This window comes from Trypanosoma conorhini (genome assembly GCF_003719485.1).
Source record: "Trypanosoma conorhini strain 025E chromosome Unknown Tco_14.4_contig_00290, whole genome shotgun sequence".
Classification (NCBI taxonomy): Eukaryota; Euglenozoa; class Kinetoplastea; order Trypanosomatida; family Trypanosomatidae; genus Trypanosoma; species Trypanosoma conorhini.
This window is the reverse complement of record NW_021704378.1, coordinates 1-14,595: the sequence shown is the minus strand read 5'-3', so window position 1 is coordinate 14,595 and position 14,595 is coordinate 1. Positions and strand designations below refer to the sequence as shown.

Below are 14,595 nucleotides of genomic sequence, written 5' to 3'. Positions count from 1 at the left end.
AAAGAAAAGAAAGAAAAATAATAATGATAATAAATAAAAAAAGAGAGCGATGGTGGAAAGGGAGGGGCTGAGCAAACAAGCGGGAGTGACAGTGAGCGGGCAAAAGGACGAACGCGGCAAACGCCAAAAAAGCAAAACAAAGAAAAAAGCAAAGAAAGAGGGCACAACGAAAATGGACAGTGCCCCATATGCATTTCCAGCGGAGCAAACGTCCAACCGTCATAGAAGCAAATGCAGCAAAGGGGCATTAAGAGCGGGAGTGGGATGTTTAGCAAAGATAAAAAAAGCAAAGGAGTGAAAAACAAAAAAGGTCCTTAAACCACAGTTAAAGCGTGTAGGTCTCATACAGCAATTTGTTGTGCGTGGGTGTGTTTTTTTTTTGATTGTGCCTCAGAAAAAGGAGTGACAAGCCTCCACGACATCATCGTGGAACTTCTTCTCGGACTCCGAGTTGGCCTGAAGATGGGACAAGTTCCCCACATCCCACACTTCGCGGCCATCGGCACAGGTGTAAGTGATGTCAAACCCTTTTTTATTTTCCCTCGCAAACATGTTTAGCGGCACCAATGCGGGATCGCTGCGCCAGACTGCAACGAGCATGCCCAGCTCGTCTTGCTCCTTGAAGGACTGAACAAAGGCGTCGCGCCCCATCTGAAAAAAGGGAATCGGTGACTGTGACATCTGTAGGAAACGGCGCAGGACGGCATTGTCCATTCGGAGCACAAAAGCCAAATAATTCAACATTTTGCGGAGCTTCATACGGAGTGTCATTTCCTCTGGCTCCTGCTTGTATTTGAAGTGGTAGTTAAAGATGACGTCAAAGTGCGCATAGTTTGTGGGGCGTGGAAGGGACAGGTAGTCGCAAACGCGGGTGTACAAGCACTCCATGCGGTTGAGACCATCCTTTGGAATTCCAGGGCTGCAAAAGTGGTGGTGAACCGCATCCAGCAGCACCTGAGTTTCTGTTGTGTAGGAGTCATCTAAGCGAGCCAAATTCATAGTGAGACCAATGAGTTGGATGAACTCGCCAAGAGACCAGTTCGTTATACTCTGAGTGCTCGTAAAGCTAATCTGGGTCATCTTCAGCATGACAGCCGCCATCGCCAAGACGCACGCGCAGAGCCAAAGCAGAAGGAAGATCACCGCCCTGAGGTAATCCGCGAGAGACATGGCGCGTTGGAAAATAGGAAGGATCCGGTTGACGGCAAAGGCCGGCGAAACTATCGCCACGACGCGGAACGCAGAAAAGGTAGAGATCCTATTTGAAAGAGCAGCGATGTCACCAGCAAGCTTGGCGCCGACATTGCCACACAGCGTTGCCTGTACGATGACGACGAGAAGGAAGACCAACAAGGAGTAGACCACCAAAAATTCGGAGAAGAAGACAACCCCAGACATTGTCCGGGCCCAATCAAGAAAGTTCAGCGAGGTGGTTGTGCCGTGAAACACATTGATCGCCACAGTCACAGAGTTAGTGGCCACCATGAGGACCATCTTAAGAATATGGAACAGCTCCATGGCATCAATGTTGCCCTCAAACATGCCAGGGAAGAGGTAACCCAAGCAAGCCTGATCCCACAACGAAATAATATACGGTCTATTGATCTCTCTCAAATATCGCTGCTGCTCAAGAGAACGACCAAGATGCTTGGCCGGGTATCTTTGGGAGGGCGCAGGGGGGCGGCGCTCTCCAGCCCCGCCGTCGAGTCCAGTGATGGCACGCGTCTGAAGCACCTTTGAGGTAGGCGACGACCGCTCTTCCAGCGGAGCTCCCTCCTTGGGCGCGACGTAATAGGAAAACGGGGGAACTGAATAGACGCTTAGCCGCTCCTCTGCGGGCCCAGCGTCGGGTAACGGCTCCGAAGTTTCATCATTCATCCGTGCAGCAGCCAAAATGGTATACAACGCACCAGAGATGTGTGCCTTTCCTTCGCTTTAGAAAGACGCATACCCACTTAGCTGCGCAACAGCAATATATATAGGCGGAAGGCAGGTAAAAGAAGGCGTCAAATTTACAAGCAAAAAACAAAAACAAAGAAGGGGGGGAAACCGACAATTTAGAGGACAAACCCATCAACACCTCAAAGGCGTGAAGTAAACAACACTCACAGGCAGACAAGGCAAAAAATAATAATAATAACAAAATAAAAAAAAAGAAGAGGAAAGGGAATTAGTGCTTCAGTCCACTCCCGTCTCATTCAGCGCAACCAAGTGAAGGCCAACCCATGTTCAACAAATGTAAGCAAATTACATCTCAGGAATAGCCTTAAAGATGTAAGCATTCGGTTTTCGCTTCTGAATCTGCACAGCTGCATTAATCACGTCAGGCCAGCGAACTTCTCGCTCCGTGCGGCGCTGCATAAAACGGAGGGGTTGAAACCCAGCAAAGTTGCCTGTGCGCGTGTAATGGCTTTCGTAGAACCATTTCACCGGGCGAGATTGTATGCGGCGCTGCTTGCGGTAGTCCGCGTCCGGCGTGTCTGGGACGTGCTCTTGATATTGTTCCTGCGACGGCGTGTTTTCTATTCCCCACTCCATGTTGGGGGCCCAAAAACGAAAATCCGCCCATTCTTCCTTCCAGTACCATGCCCGCATTTCTGACATCTTTGCAGAGCGAAGCGTGCCATCTGGTTGACGAATGACAAATCTGCGGCGCTTTTCGTTGGTAGGGTCGAGTTCCAGCTTTTTCAACGCCTCGTGCCCCACATTCACGCCAATCTCAGCAAACATCCAATTGTGCTCGGACTTATTGGCATGCTGACGATGTGGCCCTGCCCAAACTGGCATTTGCCCGTATTGCTGCACCGGCTCCCCGCTCTTTCCAATCATCTCGGGAAACATGCGGCGATAGACGTCGTAGTTATCACCCCAATAGTCTTCGTAGTCTTGCTCAGTTTGTAGGAATCGATAGGGATCGTCCATTTCCCAGACATTAGCGTAACTTGCCTCACGACGATTCACCAAGTCCCGAAAGAGAAACCGATCACTGTAAAACGTAATCTTTTGTTCCGCAAAACGCATTTTCCCGTAAAATAATCCGTGTTTACGAGCCCTAACATCTCGAATCCATTCCAGCGCAAAAAGACGCTTGGGCAGAGTCCAATCAGGCTCCACACAGGCATCATAACACGCCTTAAAATGATGCCACACAAGTATTTTGCGAACCAGTGTAAAATCTAGCCCATACATCTTTGACAGACGCTCTGGCGGCCAACGCTCAGGCGCCTTGCTCCAAAGCGCGAAAAGCTCAGGACCCAATTCATCACGAACCTTGTAATCTTCATTGATCTCGTAGCGAAGTCGCTTCGACATATCGAAAAACTCTGGTGTCCCCAAACTCGTCTGAAACGCAATCCGACGTTGCAACTGCTCCTTATTATGGGGAGAGTTCTGGGTCAAGGCCTCCAACCAGAGTATATCAACTGGTGACATCACCGCTAAAAGTGGACGAATTCGTCTATCAAAGTGCTCCCGTAATCTCTGCATGCCTTCTTCGTCGAGCGACTTAAACCATTCGTTAAGAAATTGAATGTAGTCGCTAAACGTACAAGGGTAGCCTGCGTCGCGATCACCAAACTCCAACGTCCTCCATCTCTCTTTGATGATGTTGCCTAAAATCTCATCGTCCAGGACAGTTTCCCCCTTCTTGCCGGAAGAAAAGAGGTGTTTTCGATTTCTATAAATTGCTATTTTCTCCGCGTTTGTTCGACTTGGAAGCTTTAGCAACTCTACTGAGAGAATATTCTGCAGATACCAGGCACCAAAAGGATTTGCCCACCACGGAATATCGTAGCGTCGATTCTTGAGAGACTGGGGCATGTCCATGAAGGGCTGCAAGGCCTCATCCATATCCTCAGAGCGTGCCCGACCCTGCCACAGATCCCATTGGGGGGCATCAAAAGATTTCATGGTACTTAGGTCCTTTGTCCACACCTTTGGATCACGCCAGTGGATTGGCTTGGGAGGATCTGTCAACACATGATGCTTCCATGATTTTCGCTCACGAGGACCACGCTTGTTAAACGGGTACCGGCGGTGAATCAAACCACGACGAAGCATAACGAGCTTACTCTTCCTTGTTTTTATTTTCTTTTTTTCCCAATGTACCGCCAAAAATATGTAAATGTTTGCCTGGTTGGCGCGTTATGTTTTTTTTCACCCTTTTCACTCCTTGCTGCCACAGAACCCTCGCCCCCCACCCAATGCACGCATATGAAGTGTTGTGCGTGTAAAATGTGCGCCCAACGTGGGACACACGTGAAAAGGAAAATAATGAAACAAAACAAGAAAACAGAAAACTATAGAGAAAACATCGCAAAAATAAAAGGGTTCCATCTCATGGTTTTTTTTCCTTCTTTTTCCGGCTTTGACCTTTTCTCAGTGTCAGTCCAAGTCAACATCAAGAGCAAATTCCGCTCAAAGTTGCTCTCACTGCCCGAATTGCCCACCTCCTCTCCCTCCGCTTTCTAAATGTAGATACATATCTGGAACTAGAGGGAGATAGTTGAAAACAGTGTGGCAGAAAGGAAAATCCGCTTCCTTCCTTTTTTTTCCTTCCATTTTATTCCGCCCCTCTAAGCATCCCCCACCCAAAAGGTGAGGAGAAATGCAGGTCCAGATGCAGCAGCCGGTGACGGAGATGGGAAACTGGATGAGAACAAATCAGCTTTGCCACATCTGGGACAGAGTCCACTGACTCAGGTTCCATCTGGCAAAAAGAGTAATAAAAAGCGTTACTACTATAATGATGGGTACAGGGTACACCAGTTTTTGTTGCTGTGTCAACATTGGAAGCTCCAAGTAGCCAAGAAACACTATATATGCGTACAGCACACATCCAACCATGTACAAGCAATTGCTAACCAGACACGCCAGAAAGGACGGCTGAAGGAGCAGGGGTAAGAGCATAAATTGGATTACTCTTGTCCAGACAAAATAGGGGAAAAAACCGTTGCAGTGAATGTCAAACGCGTAATGCCAATCCACCTCCCGCGACACCTCATGCAAGTGTCCACCGGTACTCAGCAGAAACTGATTCGCAAACACCCAGGTAATCGTGGCCATAATCACACCTACAACTAGGTAAGTCACTCCCACTTCGTATAGCACATTGTAAAGAATCTGCAACAGACCACCTTTTAGTGCCAAACCGTAAGCCACAACTGTAATGACTAGAGCCAGTACTTGAAGAACAATGAAGGCAGGATCATCGCGATGATAATGATTTTTTGTCATCTTGCGTGCCTTACTCATTTTGCTAACTAGTGAGGGCTTCAAGCAGAGTGAGTACATCTGCGACAAGGCCGAATCCAGCTCCATCTGATCTACCTGAAGAGCCCGACTTGCGAATTCCGGCAGGTGGGACACCCACCTTGAGGAACGACCTAGTCGAGGTATCATTGGATCTAACTACTTCCCCCGAATGCTTTTACCTTCCAACGTCAAACTACAACACACTGGCTTCAAAAAAAAAATAATAATAATAAAAAAAGGTTCCACTAATATCCATTAAGGTAAAATAAACAAGGACAATAAAAATAAAAAGAAGAAAAACCAACTGAAAAGTTTATATGTGAAAAACAACCAGCCCATACAGCCGTTGGACTCCAACCGTCAGAGAAAGAAAGTCGTTTATATATACATTCGAACTATTCACTCCTTGATCGCCCTTTTCTTCCCCCCTTCTTGCCCTTTGGCCTCCAGTAGATACACTAAGGCCTTGTCAAGAAGAAAAGAAACATAGGCCAATAAAAATAAATAAATAAATGACATCATCTTCAGTTTACATCTCTTCTGTAGAAGCAACAGTACAGTTAAAGCTCTTCTTGTAGAAGGTGCTGTCATAGCGATAGTGTCCTGGACCAGGATTGCCAACTCCATCGCCGGACTTAAACCTTCCATCAGTTCCCCATGTACCGTTTAAGGATCGTCCCCCGCCCAACAAATCTTTGTTAGAGATATCATACTGGCCAGGGCCAGGAAAGACATTTAAGGCCTTTTTCTCAAAACGAGGGGCAATACCCAAATATGAACCACTTGTACAAGTAGGTTTCGTCCAATCATACTTGACGTCATAAACACGACCTGGGGAAACAGATCTAGAATCCGTTTTTGCCGCGGCGTCAAGGGAATCATCTAGCAATCTAGAAGGATGAATACGACGTGGCACACGTACAAGAGGACGACGAGATTCAACAAATCCTTCGGCATCAGCGCGTTGTGGTGAAGGAATTCTTTGGGAACGGGAACGAAAAGGCACAGAAGCCAAATTGTGTTTTCGCAACTTAATGGGCATTACGGGCTCATACGCCCCAGGACCGAGGTTCGTTCCAAAAGGTAGTCTTTTGCGGCTTGTTTCGGAGACAAACGAGGATGTTCCCTTCGTTTTGGGGGGCATTTTTGGACGACGCGGTGCAATTTCTCCTGTGTAAGTGCCTGGACCCGGCAAATCTGTAGGCCCATAGGGTGCATAACGAGGCGCTGAAGAACCGAAAGCTGAAAAAAATTCAGGGTTTGCGGCGCGATATTGTTCTAAGGATTGAAAATAAGAAGGCACATCATAAGTCCCAGGCCCTGGAGTCCGGACGTTGCCTCCAAAGGTTGAGCGCAAAGTTTTCGTTGCAAACATTGAACTTGGTTTATTAGTATAAAGCGACTTTGCAGAAGCTGCAACGCCATAATGTCCCGGTCCTGGTACATCATTAAAGCGAGGGTTGCCACGACCACTATAACCAGCAAAATTCGCGGCGCGTGGATGTGCACGATGACCCGAAGCATAATTCGGGTTATATGAACCTGGACCGACAACAAGTGGGTCCTCAACATCATTAAAACGACCAGCTCCGATGGTATGGGCGCGCCCAGTTCGACCCCACCTATTTCCATCGTGAGGATATGTCCCGGGACCAGGAACTTCGTCGGTGCGGGGAGCAAAAAAACGGTCCACTGAGGAAACAAATGGAACCACAGTAATGTCTCCACTTCGAAAATCATTCATAGTCACTTCATAGGTCCCAACTCCAGGCGTTAAAGCGCCAAGGTGCGACGAAAACCTCTCGCTTGTAATGCCAAACGGAGCCTCGCCATGAATGGGCTTGGAATAAGTGAATGTGACGTTATAAGACCCTGGTCCAACCCCCGACCCTGTAGCACCACTCGTATAAAGGCCTGGTAATTTCGCGCGAAAAAGGGGCAATTCTTCCTCAACCTTCTCCATTGCCCTATTTTTATTATTAATACTTTTGGTTATTATCTATACCCCTTGCGTGGAACCCCCCAACAACACCTACTTTTCACGAAAAAATCTGTGTTTATCCTCTAGAGAAACACACAAATGTACCCCAAAAAAATAATAAAAAAATAAAAATAAAATGATACAGAAAGAATAGTAATAAAAAAAAGAATCACAAAAAAAGAGAGAAAGATAAACGAATTTAAAAAAAATACAACAAATCGATGAAATTGAATATTCTATCAATTGTTTAGTGTCATTCGCTCCTGTGTCTCTCTTTAATTTGTTTATACAGGTAAAGTATGAGAAAAGGGAAATGAGTAAAACGGCAAAGGTATCACCTAAGCACGGTATCAGATGTTATAGAAAAACGTGAACAAAATGAAAACAAATAGCAGTATTGTCCACGTCATATACGCTGCCAAAGGGCGAAAAGATCTTCTCTTAAAGGGGCGTGACGCACAACCCGGACACAAAGTTGTTCTTGATGTTGACGAAGTATAAAAAACAGCATTTGCCGGAATGTACGAATAACACTCTGAACAGTAGCAAGTCAAATCAGACTGAGAATTTTCCGTCCTAACAAGTTTTTTGCCGTCCCGACCATAAGGATTGGAACGACAGCAAACACCATAAACCTCTTCACAGAAAACACATTCCCACACAGCGGACTCTTCAGGATGATTTATGCAGGTAAACTTACTCGAAGAAAGCAACCACATTTTATGTCCTCTACTACAAGTGGGTATCCATGCAGAATAATAACTTTCAAGAAGTTTCTCAAGAACAAAGTCCAAAAATTTCGTTGCATTAACTAGAAATGGAAATTCATTGCCCATACTCGTCTCTGTATTAAGATGCTGTGTGCCTGGAAGAGGATCATTTTCAGTGGAAAAACGTAGATTCAACGGCCCAGAAAACCCGCAAGAACGCCGAATCCCCTTAAAGAACAGTTCTTTTTCCTCACTTTTATTTGATCGTGCCTTTATCTCATTAGATACCGATGAAGCACGAACGTATCCATTTGACTTACGGCAAGACGCGCGCACCTCTCGAGATTTCTCCACCACGGAATGCAAGCCTTCAAACGCATTCAAAAGGAAATCACGAGAATGTTTCAATGGAACTGTCACCAAAGGGTCCAAATCACCCTTGTCTACCCGTTCTTCAACCGCTAGACACACCTCCGCCGCTAAATCAAGAATTTCTGTCCCAAAAACGTTGATAACATGCACCGCTCCATCTTCATCTGACCAATTCAAAGTAAAGTATTGAGTTATCGTTTCTATAATATTCAATCGCGAGGAGGCATCAGTGTTGTTCACTTCGCGAAATACATTTCTTACCGAATGCATAGAAAAAACCTCAAAGCATCGCAAAAGCATGGAGGCTCCTGCAAAATCAATAGAGGTCAAGAAATTACTTTTCAACAGCATGGAAAAAACATCAATAAGAAAAAAGCTATAAATTTCAAAATGATGAACAACATAGCTTTCCCGCACCTCTTTACTTTCATTTGGTTTAAGCAACAAATACCAAAGTTCAAGTGAATTATTAAAATGTTCCCTTCTACATTCCCTAAAATTGAACAGAGAAATCAAAGATTGACGAAGAGCAATCAATGTGTTTCGGTAAAAGGAAATGTTGGAAAAAAGCACATCCCGGGACGACGGAACTAAAGCATCCACACAAATTTCTTTCTGAGGCATAACAAAATAATTTGATGTCGTTGCAAAAGACTTTTCGGTGTCATTTTGTTTAAGCGCAAGAACACACTCAGTCAAAAACGGAATTATTTTAAATACAAGTGCTCCGGAAACAACCTCTCTACAGGGTGTTCTATAAATCTCAAGTTCCGGCTGACGAAGACCTCTCATACATAGAAAAGTTGGGGCAGAAAGAAGCAATGCAGCCACCACATCCGATGTTGACCACTGAACATCCTCCAATGCACGTTTTGAACTAACGCGCTCAATAAACGAAATGGACACAAAATACTGAATATACGCCGTCAATAGTCGATGATATAATGGAAGTTCTGTACAGGGAGAATCGCGAAAATAATTCATTAATGTGGTAAACCATGCGCCAACCCTCTTGCTTGCCGTATCTAAAGGTAGAAGACAAACCATTTCAACGCCACTTTGTTCGGCTTTGCGTATTAGGTAAAAGATCATTCTTAAAATGAAGTAAGCAAGTGGAGAACATGGAAGTGAAGTCAATACTTGTCCATGGTCAGACTCAAAACGAGTTACTAGAGGTGGATTCCAAAATGGAATAAGAAACATGGGCGGGCAACGAGATCGAGGCAGAGTATACCAATTTGTATCAGCCGGTTCCGCTAATAATTCATACGACGACGCATATAACGCTGACATGGGCATATCAAAGTAATAAAAGGGAAATTTGACATCCGATTCTCCACCAAGATTCTCCTTCCAAGAGCTTTTCAAGCATGCCGCGAAGTTATTTGGAGGGAGAGATACAGCTTCCAGTAAATTGCACAAATGCCCACCCGGGGCCAAAAGCCTAAAAAGTGCCAAAGCTACTTTTCCGTTTGGTTTGGAATTTCCGATGTCCATCCAAGATAATTCATTCGCTCCAGTACCTCGTGCTCTGCTCCCATAGCCTGCAAATGTCAAGTCACATAAATTTAGAAACCCTCCCTTTTCAAAGAATGTGTCCAAAACCACCTTGGTTTCATAATGCAACGGTTGAATTGGATAATTCACGTGCCGAAAAAACGTTTCCAAAGAAGCAATTTGCTTCTCTATACCCATTTTTTGTTTGTTTCTTTGTCTTTAATTTTTCTAACAATAAAAAAATGAACAAAAACAAACTAACAACAGGGCAAATAAGACGCAAATGAGAAGTTGAAAAAAAAACGACAAAAACAGAGCGCAAGACACAACCACACACACACACACACACACTCACACAGCAAAACGAGCCATCGCAAATGAGCCCCACCGCCGCTCGAAACACACCCCAGCACTATCTCCAGGCACGCGCGTGCTAAAAACAAAAAAAGCCGCGGCCGCCCAAGTGGCAACTAGGAGAAGAAAACGGCAAGGACCCCGGGCGGGGTCCGAACAAAAAAAAAAAATAAAATAAACAAACAAACACGGCAGGCGCCGGCCCGCGCCCGTCAACAAAACCTTTGGCCGCCCGTCGCCGTCCCCGGGGGTTTTCCGCCGGCGCCGCCGCCGTCGTGGCGCGCCGACTTGCGGCACCCTTCCGCGCTTTCGGCTCGTGGCTGCTTGTATCTTTGCTTGGGCTTTGGCGTTTGTTGCCCTGCTTTTTCATGCTTGTGTTTCGTCGTTGGGCCGGCACTTTTTTTTGCCGGGCGGCTTTGGTGAGGCAAAGTCGTTTATTTTCCTTCGGTTGTGTTAATCGGAAGTAATTTATAGTTTTTTTCTCCTCCCTCACCCCATCCTTTCTTTTTGAAACTGTTACTGTCGTGGCGCCATGCTTGCGGCCTTGATTACCTCTATTTTTACTTGATGGCGTTCTTTCTTCTTGTGTTTCCTATATATATATATTGTACAAAAGAAGGATAGGAGTAATCTTTTGTTAGAATTAATTTTCTTGAATGGCATCGAAGGCAGCATACTTCCAGGCTGATGTTTTGGAGTGGCTTTTCACAAATAAAGCCCTTTTAACTCGGCTTCGAAGGGAAAGATATGCGTTGGAGAAAGGTTTCCTGGGGTATTTTTACGACTGCAGAGATATGATGCGGGAAATCAGAGGAACGGAAACGAAGGATGCCGACAAAAAATTGGAAACTGCTCAGGAATCAACTGGATCTCGTTCTATGAATCAGTTTTACGAGTCAGAAGAACTGGCTAAACGCATGAAATGGAAGCGCGTAACCTGGGATGATGATGCTGACTATACCGGTTTTTCACGTCGGCTTTTGGAAAATGACGGCTTGTTGAAAAATGTGCCGGCATTTTCATACCTGTCTATTCACGTTACAAGTGATCCTGCTTCTACACCGTTTGTGAACTTTCCAGTTGGTGAAAAAACTGTTGAATTGGGGACCCTGACTAACTGGGTTCTTCAAGAACGAGATCCCATATCTGTTGATAAATACTTACCTACTAAGAAAAATAAACTGCGTGGGGCATTTACTGTGGATTGGACTGCTGGTGAAGTCAAGGTAATTGACACAGCATCTGTTCAAGAAATTTTAACATTTCTGCATACAGTTGCACCACGTCTTCAGGCTGTTCAGATTCACATGGAAGAACAGCAGACAGCCTTAGTAGATAATGTTCAAAATGCAAAGATTCGTGTTGGAGCCGAGGTTAAGTTTAATGACCATGATACTGCCTTTTGGGATGACCCGAAGCGCAAGGGCAATCCTGATTACGTTACCCCTGACGACGTAGAAAAATTTCTTAAGGGTCTGTTGGATTCGGCTTTTCTCTATCGTTGGTTTCTGAGGGGTCAAGGCCTGCGAGTTGTTCCGCCTGGTAAGCCCTACTTTATTGATCTCGAAAAGAGAGAAATCCAAATCCCCGCAAATTTTGCAGAATTTAATTGGCGTGCCGCACATAAGCGGTTTGAAAAAGTTGAACGCATTTTTTCCACAATGAGGACACTTTGGTGGTTATGGTTTTCTCTAGCAATGGTGATAATAGGAGACGTAGAAATTTTTTGATACAGCTAAAGCTACCTATGACGATGAGAAATCTCTTACTGAAACTGGTGAAGGTAGGGAAGGGGATAATTTCCTCTTTTACTCACATATTTGTCGTGAATACATCAATATAACAACATAAACGATAATAAGTGTCGTTTTTATTTACTATTAATTGAACAATATCGTAATGTATAGCAAGTCTTTTTTGCTGTTGTTGTTGTTGTTTTTTTTTCTTTTCTTGAGGGGGTTTGTCGCCTCTCTTTTCTCTTATATTTGTTTAAATGCATTCATTCCCCCCTCCTTTTTTTCCCACCCCCTCATTGTTTTGTAGACTTCCTTATATATACAAATATATTAGGTAAATACTTATCTTTTAATAGACTGAGGAAAAGGAATATGTCACGCGCTGCTCTGATGAAGGAGGCCTTCGAGCTTCTTCAAAGGGATGGGAAAATACCCAAAGCCTCTGTTCCAACCGCACTTCGGGCGGCGGGTTTAAATCCCAGTGAGGAAAGACTTAAAGAAATCATGAATACTGTAACTGAGCTTGATATGGCTGCTTATGAGGCGCTTGTTCAAAAGCATGATGATAAGACAGATTCTCCAGAAGCTGTAAAGGAGGCATTCCGGGTCTTTGACAAGGACCTAGATGGTACTGTTTCTGTTGCCGAATTTCGCCACATTATGACAACAATGGGAGAGAAATATACAGAAGAAGAATTTCGGGATTTGATTCAAGGCTTCGAGGAGAATGGCGTTATTCATTATGAGAAGTTTGTGGACAAAATGTTAGCTCCTTTTACCGATCATGGCAACGCGGAGGATGTGATATAGATACTGATAAGATCAGCATTGCTTCTATACATGTATATATCTGTTTTTGTCTGGTCTTTTCTGCTTTATTTCATATATATATATATATACACATTTGGGCAGTTCAAGCCCTTGTTTTTTTTTGTTTGTCTGTTGTTTTCAGCAGCTCCCTTTGCTAAACAAATTACTTACTTGTATTTGGCTTGTTATCCCCCCCCTCCCTTCTCTCTTTTCATTTTTTTCCTTGAATTTAGGTGATTAAGAAGGTGCTTTTTCTTCGCGTTTCTTGCACTCACTCTGGCTCCCGCAAACCCAAGCTAAAAAGTTAAGGGAAAAATGGTGAAGGTAAAAACTATCAGTCGATCGAATTTGGAATGGACCAAGGATCGAAATGGTGAAGTTCCACGTGTGAATCGTAATTTTGATACAAAGTACAATCCAATGGCAAAACAAACTGAGTTTACACGTGCCATTCGTGCAGCAAAGCTTGATCGCATGTTCGCAAAACCATTTGTTGGCGCTCTTCCTGGTCATCAAGATACTATTCAATCTCTTGCTGTGGATTACACTAGTTTGTCTACCGTGGTCAGTGGAGCGTTTGATGGAGGCATGATAGTATGGGATATTTTTACAAAGCGCCCAAAAGCAATTATTGATGCACATCGACATTCGGTTGATGGACTTGTTATTTCCACAGATGGTGTTGCGTGTTTTAGTGCTTCCCGTGATAAAGTTGTTAAAATGTGGGATTTGGATTTTTCTTCGGATGATGCCAAGGTCGAACCGTTGGCTGAATACCTCGGAGATTTTCCTTTTTCATCCATTGATCATCACTTTCAGAAATCGCTATTTGTGACGTCTTCTGATGTTGTACAGCTATGGGACGTTAACAGAACGCAACCTATCCAACGCTTTTCCTGGGGCGATGACACAGTCTCTTGTTGTCGATTTAACAAGGTGGAAACAGACTTGGTTGCTTGTTGTATGTCAGATCGCGGTGTGTTTATATATGATTCAAGAACCCAAGCATCACATTCTAAAATTATTTTGGAGATGTGTTGTACGAGTCTCGCATGGAATCCTATGGATCCAAATACATTTGTAACTGGCTCGGATGATCGAAACTGTTATTTGTTTGATGTGCGAGTTCCCGGACGCCCCAAAAGTGTCTTTCAGGGACATATTAATGGTGTAACTTCTGTTGATTTTTGTCCCACTGGGAAGAAATTTGTTGCTGGATCGTTGGATTCCACACTTCGAATGTGGGATATTCATCAAACTACGAAATCGAATTCAATTGAGATGTATCATACGAAACGTATGGCCAAAGTTTTCTCGGTCAAGTGGTCCCCTGATAGTAGCTATATATACAGCGGAAGTGAAGATGCCATTCTTCGGGTGTGGAAAGCGGATGCAAGCAAGCCGATTCGTCCATTACGAGGCCCTGAACGGAATAGTTTTAATTACATGCGCTCTTTAAAAGATAAGTATTCTGGATTCGTGGAAGTGAAAAGAATTTCTAATCAACGAAATACTCCCAAGGCAATTAGCAGAACACAGCGACGAGCCAAAAAGGCTGAGAAGCGTGAGTTCATCAAGGAGGTATCCCGAAGAAAACATGATGATATCAAGCCTTTTGCCCAACGTAAGGTTTATCAGTCTCTTAAGTAAAGGTGTGTACTTTTTTTTTTTATGCTATGTGGCGGTTTTTTCGTTTAATAAATGATAGAGTGACAACAAATTTTTCTGCTATTGCCCCTTTCATATTTGTTGTTACTGCTTCAGCTTCAGAAACTTACTATATGTTAATGCATGCTCTTCCTTCACCTTATCCTTCCTTTGTTTTGAATTGCTTGCATTGCTGGGTGTATACTTATACCGTTTATTTTTTTTATGCCCGCGT

The 14,595-nt window shown here is 44.3% G+C and overlaps 8 protein-coding genes across 8 annotated transcripts, besides 11 other annotated features; 3 read left to right on the top strand and 5 right to left on the bottom strand.

Annotated features, from left to right (window-relative positions):
• Positions 1-47: a microsatellite.
• Positions 48-134: 87 nt separating this feature from the next.
• Positions 135-159: a microsatellite.
• Positions 160-390: 231 nt separating this feature from the next.
• Positions 391-1,878, bottom strand: Tco025E_05171 (uncharacterized protein; the record flags this gene model as incomplete). Its single annotated transcript, XM_029372072.1, has 1 exon — positions 391-1,878. The coding sequence occupies one exon, from the start codon at positions 1,876-1,878 to the stop codon at positions 391-393; it is 1,488 nt and encodes a 495-aa protein (XP_029227818.1).
• Positions 1,879-2,122: 244 nt separating this feature from the next.
• Positions 2,123-2,158: a microsatellite.
• An 89-nt stretch (positions 2,159-2,247) lies between these two features.
• Positions 2,248-4,059, bottom strand: Tco025E_05170 (uncharacterized protein; the record flags this gene model as incomplete). The annotated part of the gene is made up of 1 exon (XM_029372071.1): positions 2,248-4,059. One exon carries the CDS (start codon positions 4,057-4,059, stop codon positions 2,248-2,250), a length of 1,812 nt encoding a protein of 603 aa, XP_029227817.1.
• Positions 4,060-4,662: 603 nt separating this feature from the next.
• Positions 4,663-5,400, bottom strand: Tco025E_05169 (unc-50 related protein; the record flags this gene model as incomplete). Its single annotated transcript, XM_029372070.1, has 1 exon — positions 4,663-5,400. One exon carries the CDS (start codon positions 5,398-5,400, stop codon positions 4,663-4,665), a length of 738 nt encoding a protein of 245 aa, XP_029227816.1.
• A 64-nt stretch (positions 5,401-5,464) lies between these two features.
• Positions 5,465-5,491: a microsatellite.
• Positions 5,467-5,553: a microsatellite.
• Positions 5,554-5,782: 229 nt separating this feature from the next.
• Positions 5,783-7,216, bottom strand: Tco025E_05168 (uncharacterized protein; the record flags this gene model as incomplete). The annotated part of the gene is made up of 1 exon (XM_029372069.1): positions 5,783-7,216. The coding sequence occupies one exon, from the start codon at positions 7,214-7,216 to the stop codon at positions 5,783-5,785; it is 1,434 nt and encodes a 477-aa protein (XP_029227815.1).
• Positions 7,217-7,584: 368 nt separating this feature from the next.
• Positions 7,585-10,011, bottom strand: Tco025E_05167 (uncharacterized protein; the record flags this gene model as incomplete). Its single annotated transcript, XM_029372068.1, has 1 exon — positions 7,585-10,011. The coding sequence occupies one exon, from the start codon at positions 10,009-10,011 to the stop codon at positions 7,585-7,587; it is 2,427 nt and encodes an 808-aa protein (XP_029227814.1).
• A 125-nt stretch (positions 10,012-10,136) lies between these two features.
• Positions 10,137-10,171: a microsatellite.
• A 151-nt stretch (positions 10,172-10,322) lies between these two features.
• Positions 10,323-10,354: a microsatellite.
• Positions 10,355-10,422: 68 nt separating this feature from the next.
• Positions 10,423-10,453: a microsatellite.
• Positions 10,454-10,823: 370 nt separating this feature from the next.
• Tco025E_05166 (uncharacterized protein) lies at positions 10,824-11,897 on the top strand (the record flags this gene model as incomplete). Its single annotated transcript, XM_029372067.1, has 1 exon — positions 10,824-11,897. The coding sequence occupies one exon, from the start codon at positions 10,824-10,826 to the stop codon at positions 11,895-11,897; it is 1,074 nt and encodes a 357-aa protein (XP_029227813.1).
• Positions 11,898-12,081: 184 nt separating this feature from the next.
• Positions 12,082-12,110: a microsatellite.
• Positions 12,111-12,275: 165 nt separating this feature from the next.
• Tco025E_05165 (calmodulin) lies at positions 12,276-12,713 on the top strand (the record flags this gene model as incomplete). The annotated part of the gene is made up of 1 exon (XM_029372066.1): positions 12,276-12,713. One exon carries the CDS (start codon positions 12,276-12,278, stop codon positions 12,711-12,713), a length of 438 nt encoding a protein of 145 aa, XP_029227812.1.
• A 72-nt stretch (positions 12,714-12,785) lies between these two features.
• Positions 12,786-12,802: a microsatellite.
• A 22-nt stretch (positions 12,803-12,824) lies between these two features.
• Positions 12,825-12,851: a microsatellite.
• A 177-nt stretch (positions 12,852-13,028) lies between these two features.
• Positions 13,029-14,363, top strand: Tco025E_05164 (Sof1-like protein; the record flags this gene model as incomplete). Its single annotated transcript, XM_029372065.1, has 1 exon — positions 13,029-14,363. The coding sequence occupies one exon, from the start codon at positions 13,029-13,031 to the stop codon at positions 14,361-14,363; it is 1,335 nt and encodes a 444-aa protein (XP_029227811.1).
• Between the last annotated feature and the right edge of the window lie 232 nt (positions 14,364-14,595).